We start from the raw sequence: 8,037 nt of genomic DNA, 5'->3' as shown, positions 1-8,037 counted from the left end.
TGTGAACCAAAAACCAAATAAAGGTGTATTTTGCTTTGAGTTACTAAAGTGTTAATTCATTAGGGACGCCTGTACTCACCACCGAGGACACAAAAGTGCTGCAGTCTGCATTCTAAGTCACAAATATTTTTCGAGATATAACTATTATTACGAATACAATTTATTCGAACATTAAATGTGATATAGAATAATCCATAGCAAAATAATTTTATTTATTTAATATTTTATTTGTAGTTTAAGACATCTGATATTTAATCAATTGTTCTTTTATTATTACATTTTTCAGAGGTATTCAGACTTATGCATTATGGTAGACAGACTCGAATGTTGGAACCGCGTATTTAATCTCAACGTAAGCATCCTGGCCGCCAGTTCTGTCCAAAAGGTCCAATGTTTCATCTATAACTGTGCCAAGGTTCCGCTTCCTTTGACCATAGTCTATCTCACCTTCTTTGAAACCAGATCGAACTGTCTTGTATTTGCTGAAAAAGGGAATCAGCAGCACTCTGTAATACCTGAAAAAAATCAAGTTCTTTAACACTAATCATTATTTTATTATATATGTAGGAGACAGTAAAGAAGCATGCCATTTCAAATATAAAATTACGCAAAATTCAAGTTTAAATTGACCTTTGTTTAACAGAAAAATTCCAGCATTTTAAAAGATACTGATAAGAGATCTTCTCCCTCTCCTAAGAAGCAGATTTTGGATTTTATGCTTATAGATTACTTCTACTGAGGAAATTAATTAGTTGAAAGCTTTTCTTATTAACAGAAACATACAGTACACCTTTCGAAGCTTTTTCCTTTTGCAGCTATAGAATGTATTCTTGTATTAAGAACCGTAAATGTTAACATTATGCATGAAAGGAAAAATCAGTACGAGAGAAGGGAAGATTTAAACTGTATTGTATCTGTACTAGATACAGAATATACGATTCAGAAACTTTTTTATGAACTAAAAGAATACTAAAGATATTTAAAAAAACTCATGTATCAATTAAATATTATATAAACTATGTTGAGATTTATCACATTTAGCTGACGGTAGCATCAGAACAAGTCCATGAAACATCCACAACATTAAGCATGGCGAAGAGCAAAGTGTTGCATCTGTCATTGGCATGGGACTTTGAGCATCTTATAGGTCAGAGTACCACTTCATACAGTACTGTTCCGTCTCAAATTTGAAACAAAAGTACTCAGAGGTTGGATCCAAAGGAGTCTCATCCCTCTTCTCCTACCATCAAACAATTTCAGAGGACTTTCAGTCAGATGTCTATTTTAAGTGCCCTTTGCCGCAAATACACTATACATTTAGAAAAATCCACGCTACTCTTGAAGTTCAAAACCACCCTAACAATACGTTAGCCAATATACCGATCAGGAAAGAAAGATTATTAAATCAAAATTAAATAGAAACTGATCGTCAAAAGCGTTGTTCTCCATTCACTTTCATGTTAACAGTTCTTAGCATTGAAAAATAAATTACCAGTGAATTAAGATTAGAGCATTTTAAATTAAAATTAAACTGAAGTACATTGGTGCCTGTCAGGGCTGTTGGTCAAGTTGAGGTTCGCTGGATATCAACCTACACGCCGCTGGAAGAGAGCGGTAGAGTAATTTTATACAAATATTCGATGGCTGTGGTCGATCGTGATATACCAGCTAACGTGTGAGACGAAATGTATTATGCACTAAATATCTAACAAACTGAGAATTTGTGAAGTATGTAAAAAATATTTTGTGAGTTTTCCCTTGTTTAAATGTGGTCAATTTTGTTCTCGATTGTATAGTTTATTTGTTACGAATTTTTAAAATACGTCACGGAATTGTGAACACTTTCGCATTTGTTATAATGCATTAAGAACAGCATTCACACGTGGCATGTCTTGGTTAGCATCCAAATCAGAAATTCATTATTTATGACGAGCATAAATCTATTGAATACTAAATACAGCAAAAATAATATATTCAGTATAAACTTACTTTATTAGAGCTGTTCCAACAAGGGGTGACACTGTTGCCAGTTTTTGAATAACAGAACAAGCATTCATCATGATTTCGGGGATTTCCGTATTGATAGCTTTTTTTATACCACTAACTACTTCAGGCAGAACTCTCAACACTCTATCTCCAGCAGCCTCCAGAAGTTCAATGGCTCCGTCTCTCGCCAGGATATTGAACGGATATTCAGTATCAGATAGAGCATCACAAAAGATGGGAAGGTAATACTCGAAGTCTAGTCTGGACAGATCCACCATCCACCATAAGTCATGTGGCCTAGATGCCCTACGACATATTATCAAAGGATTGAGTCAATCGGTATGACAACAGAATAGCACAATGCTTATGATTTTATTCATATATTTAATTAACTAATAAATATTGGTAAAAGTAAAGTTCTGTAATATTTTATTACTGCTGTGACGCATCTGTACAGTTACCCCGGTAGATAGTTTCAAACTTTCGAGGATTTTGTCTAAGGAATTTTTCACTTCATCATACAAATTGGATAGAAACTATTCTTCGAATTTTTTTCATTCCTTCTGAACTAACGATACGGTATAATGAGTGTAGTATGTGTGACTAAGACTGCTGAACTGCTGAAGAGCAGAAATAAGATGCCCTTGGTTATTATACTAGACTTACACAGAAATATTTAATGATAAGAAAAAACCTTTGGGTAATCAAAATATCTTCTTTAAGAGTATTTTATCAGTGGCAACCGATTCCCCATTGCCTTCTACTAGATTTACATCCAGGTCTCTTCAAACGACAGACAAATTAATGGCCTTGGTATTACAATAGTACCCAAATTATACAGAAACTAACTATCATATTTAAAATGTCCCAGTATGCTCTAGGCATCCCAGTATGTCCCATCCCAACTTTGTATCCCAGTATGCTCTAGGCAATCAACGGCTCTAGCCAATATCAACGGCAGTTTCTAGCACAGGCACATTGATTTTACTTTCAGATAGGATATATTAAAAAAAGTTATAATAAAATGAGTTTTGTGTTCATGAATGCAGTTGTAAGCTAATGCAAATATTTTAATAGCGCCCAATATATTTGACGTTGATAAGGGTCTTCAGATCAGCTGCATTAAACGCGCTTTTGGCTTAAAAACTTTCAAGTTTCCACAGTTTAGCCCTCATGTGCTTCCATTGCATGTTGAAAGCATCTGCATTTTCTTTCAAAGTATTTAATCCCTAGAAATAACAACAAGAGTTGGATAAAGAATAGTAGTAGCACTTTGATAGTTCTGAAAATACCTTATTCTCATGGGTGCAACCACTTACAGTTCGTTAATACATTCGCTTGCCATGTATAACCACTTTCTTTATTACCACAAATTATCAGAAGTCATCTTGTAACATCAGTACTTCACTCCTGTTGATGTCGCTTAGCGAAGCCCTAAAGCATGGATAGCATCTTTCCTATTATTGTAATAGAACTTTCCCAATGATTCTTTCATTTTGGCAAAGAGATCACATTAGCCACCCTGACTCATATCAGATGAATTTGGCAGGTGTTTAGTACCTCCTTACGCCACCTTCGCAGAAATGCCTGAAAGCTCTCGAGTTATTATGCACTATTATGCAACGTGCATAGTCATGGAAGATAATGAGTTCCCTGTCACTGTTCATTTTGTGGAAGAGATTATAGTCATACGGAAGTATATCGAGCAAATGTATTTCAAAGTGTATATCATCACCTTTCCAGAAGATCCGTGACAGCGCTGGCTTCTCGAAATGGCATCATAATGCGTATGCTGTCGCGGATCTCTTGCGATGGTGGCGATGGGAGGCTGTAGAGCATATACCATACTAGCCAAAGTGAGACCGTATGACTGTCAGACCGTGACCTTTTTGCCAAAATGAAAGGATCACTGCGAGAGATCAATTAAAATAGCAGAGGGGAGATCAACTGTTTCAACGGAAGTGGACGTGGTGATGGCGTGCGGCCGCCTTCCAATACTTTCGCAGAAAGATGTAAACACAGCTGACGATCATAATTGAGGGATTGTATATTTATACCTACGGTAATAAAGTCCTTTCAGAACTACTGACATATTGTCCCTGTTTTTATTGAATCCTTGTATAAATATTTTTTAAAAAATAAGAACATCACAGTCATCTGTTTTTTGGTCAGGAAATGTACCTGTTAAGAAAATTTCGTAAAATCAATGTAATTTGTAATTGAAAAGAGAACAGAACACAACCGATACTTTGATTGATATTAAATGTATGAATAATTCCATGAAATTAATTTAAAGTAAAATCTTCAATAGGATCTTTTAAATGATGCAAATAAGGAAATTTCATCATAAAGTAATTTTAAGTATCCGCGTATCCACATATGTGTATAAGCCCAAAATATTAATGCATTCGTATCATATAAATAATTCTTCTTACCGATCTTTAAGATACTTTTTATTTCAGTGTAATTATGAAACAGTTAAAAATGTAATTTTAGAAAAAAAATTAAGTCCTCTGAAATCTAATTTAGAAAATTTTAAGCACAGTTTCAAAAAACAAGGATATTTTTATACTTTCCCATTAGTAGGACTATTTCAGAAAGGCTTTGTTGCTAAACTGGGGACGTTCCTATTAAAGCATGTGCAGGCTGAATCAAGTCCGGCATCTGTGCATCCATCTGAGCCTATGCGATATCGCAATGCTTCGCTTTCCCCCGAAAGCTTCCCCCCGAATGAAATTCCTAGGGAGAATACCTCGGGGATCGTCTTCAACTTGCACACACATTAAGTATTTTTTTTAAAGCAGGAGTCATGAAAAATTAGCAACGCCTTGGTCGGGACTCGAACCACGGACCTCTCGAATACACGTCAAGCGTGCTGACCACTACACCACGAAGGCATGCTAAGAAGGCGGGAGAAAGGCCTTATATACTCCCCCCTTTTAAAGGGCGACTGCGGATTAGGTGACCCATTCGCCAAATCCTTGTGGTGGAGATTCATCATCCACCACCTTTATTAGTTCAGCGCCACTATAGAGACATTAGGTATTTTTTTAATGTAGGAGTCATGAAAAATGAGCAACGTCTTCGCCGAGATTTGAACCACGGACCTCTCGAATATGTGTCGAGCGTGCTGACCACTACACCACGAAAGCATGCTAAGAAGGCAGGACAAATACCTTATAAACTTGTAGAAAGGATTTCGGTTCGCCGTGTGTTAATGATTGTTCCCTTGTCGCACAGATATTATACGCTTACAAGCATCTATGCGTTCTCGGGGATTTGAGACCGGTTCTGCAGTGAGGCAGTCAGAGACGGAAGCGCGATAGTCAGAGACGGAAGCGTCTGGGCCACATTTGCCTAATAGTGGTAATATTACACCAAAGACTCCAAAATATTGAGCCAATTATACAAGAACTACAGTCGTGTGCAAAATTAAGAGAATTTGCACATTATGCCGAATTTCTGAGGAACCAATGGACAGATTTTAATGAAATTTGGCACGAATATACATATATAACAATGAAAGAAATTTACAGTTGAAAAGTCATTTTATTAGTAAAGATTTTGTAAGTTAATTATCAGTAAATCTCATTGAACGGGAATGCCGAAATCAGCATTGTGATATCGAACTGAAATGATTCTAATATGGTAAAAATGTAAGTGAGAGGTATGGTTCCCTCTCACATTCAGGCAGTCAAACACCTAGACGGCACTGAGGAGATTCTGAGACAATCGATGTTGAGGCAATAGATCATACTGCACTTGTGACAATAGATCCCACTCCTTCTGCAAAGCAGCTGTCAACTCAGGGTTGGTTCTTGGATAAGGATGACGGGATGAAAATGTCCTCCCAAGAGTGTCCCGCACATGCTGTATAAGGTTAAGACCAAGGGATCTGGCTGGCCGATCCACTCGGCAAATATCCTCCATTTAACATCTGAGTCCTATATGAACGAGTGTTGTTGTCCATTAACAGAAACCCAGGGCCAACTGCTTCCTTAAGAAGTCAAACATGGAGCCCTAAGGTCTTCTATCTGTGTATCATACAGTCAGGGAGCCTTTGTCAAACACATGCTGAGGTGTGCAGCTGTTCAACGTAATGCCTGCCTAAACCATTACAACTACGCCTCCATAATGATCCTTTTACCTGATGAGGAGGAGATCCTTTTACCTGATGAGGAGGAGATCCTTTTACCTGATGAGGAGGAGATGATACCGTATTCCAAGTTCTTTCCAGATAAATGTACTCTGATAATAAAGGTCCAGGCTGAATCTTATCTCATCTGTAAAAATCACGGTGCTCCACTGAAGTCTGGTCCAAGACCGCAAGTTTTCTGCACCGTGCTGTATGCACTGTCTTGTGTGCTGCAGTGAGCGAGACGCCAACAGCTGTCTTCTGGCATACAGCCTATCTCACAAATCGATGAAAATCCCTCGTGTGCCGAAAATCCTCTTCACACTCACACAGTCACTCCACAGACACACATGTGTACGCTTACGTATTCGACTCTGAATACTTGCATAATTCTTTACGTTTCGTTACGTTTCTTTACGTTTAGAAAAAATGGACATAATTTACAAATTATTTTAATTTTGCACATGAACAATAGTTAGGAGACAAAAGTATTTGATACTTTTCTAAAGAACTCTTATTAATGGGGAAGCTCCCAATATTCAGATAAAAACACATTCTCTTCATATTAATTTATTGGAATGGTACTTTTCCATTGTACACCCGTTATGCATTTCGACGTGCCTTTTAATTGTAAATAATTTATATTTATAAAAATAGTTTAAAGGATGAAAAACAACCAAATAAACAGACATACACCCACAGCATGGCAGGTGATAGCCAATAGATCATACATTGCTGCACACCAAAAAGCGTGGCAGATGCATAACTGAAAAGTACCGCTGGATTTAACTTCGTTAACAACTCATGAATCTGGCAAAAAATCATTTCTGTAAGCAACCGTAATATTTTCTTAACTGTTTGATCAGCTCTTAGATATCTAAACGCTTTCTAATTTACTAGAAACAATAAATCGACAGACATTTTCTTACCTGCGATAATCGAATACCACTGGTAGCATTCCATTTTTATAAAGATATCTAAACTTCGAATATCTAGGGTAATACCCCATAAAAGGAATTTTGAAGATTAAACTGTCTCGAAATCTAGGCTTAAATTTTTGAACTGTCTAATAAAATCAGAAATATTTTTTTTCCCTTTCTGCTTATCTTAATTTATCTCGCTTCACGCACGACGAAGAGCCGTGACGCACGATCGTAGAGATTGAAGAAAGCTACATAGTTAAATTTTTTGAAAGTTATTTGAGTCTATTTGATTGCATTTTGAGTTTTGCGTAGTTTTATAATGTTCATATTTATTTAGACATTAGAGCATTTTGTGTAAGAAATTTAGAGTATATTTTTGTTTAAACGAATTTGTGGCTAAGTATTGTGTTTATTAGTGTTTATTTCGTCAATAAATGTGTAGATCTTGTGACGTATTATTGAGCACTTAATTTTTTAAATAGGCCCATTTAGAAGCCGAGATTTAAGTAAAAACTCTTCAACAGCTCTTGGCGACAGTTTTTAGAGCTAAATTAGAACCATAAAGTAATTTCTAACCAACTTGGCGACTTTGGAGTAGTTTCCGAGAAATGCATTTTCGAAGCCTTAGGAGCAATTTTTTTCAAAGCTCCCCAAATGCTCGGCGATCTTATGTAAATACAGTTTGTTAAGCCAGAGTTTCTTTGAGACTTTAAAGAGTTTTTTTTTTTTTTTTTTTTTTTTTTTTTCAAATGGCAGATTGTGAACAAATGTAACCTAGTCCATTAATCTATACAAGGCCGGATGTTGTGAACTCTTTATTATGGAGGCACCTTATAGGCGGGCCACCCTCGCCTTTCCTATGAAGGGACGGACAGTTACAACCATGCCTTCTTCGGGATTCGAACCCAGGCCCTTCGGGATCTCAGTCAGCTACCCTGACCACTATACCGGTTGGGTGGTACTTTAAAGAGTTAGCTGAGTGAATTGCGTTTT

General features: G+C 36.7%; 1 protein-coding gene across 1 annotated transcript; it reads right to left on the bottom strand.

Moving 5' to 3' along the window:
- Window positions 1–203: 203 nt before the first annotated feature.
- On the bottom strand, window positions 204–7,180 carry LOC118194787 (parkin coregulated gene protein homolog). The gene is made up of 3 exons (XM_035365987.2): window positions 7,051–7,180; window positions 1,990–2,292; window positions 204–515 (listed from the first exon to the last, which is right to left on the bottom strand). Exons 1-3 carry the CDS (start codon window positions 7,128–7,130, stop codon window positions 299–301), a joined length of 600 nt encoding a protein of 199 aa, XP_035221878.1. The 5' UTR covers window positions 7,131–7,180; the 3' UTR covers window positions 204–298.
- Window positions 7,181–8,037: the final 857 nt, after the last annotated feature.

The sequence above is a fragment of the Stegodyphus dumicola genome, chromosome 6 (genome assembly GCF_044657685.1).
Source record: "Stegodyphus dumicola isolate Sdum_Otavi_A_Nest chromosome 6, ASM4465768v1".
Classification (NCBI taxonomy): Eukaryota; Metazoa; Arthropoda; class Arachnida; order Araneae; family Eresidae; genus Stegodyphus; species Stegodyphus dumicola.
Note: the sequence above shows the minus strand (reverse complement) of the source record. Positions and strands in the feature narration are given on the sequence as shown.

Coding starts and splice junctions, on each gene's coding strand:
- LOC118194787 (XM_035365987.2), bottom strand. CDS start 7,130: ATGGGGTATTACCCTAGATATTCGAAGTTTAGATATCTTTATAAAAAT. Junction 2,293..7,050: donor GTGGTATTCGATTATCGCAG/GTAAGAAAATGT, acceptor AATATGTCGTAG/GGCATCTAGGCCACATGACT. Junction 516..1,989: donor GTTGGAACAGCTCTAATAAA/GTAAGTTTATAC, acceptor GATTTTTTTCAG/GTATTACAGAGTGCTGCTGA.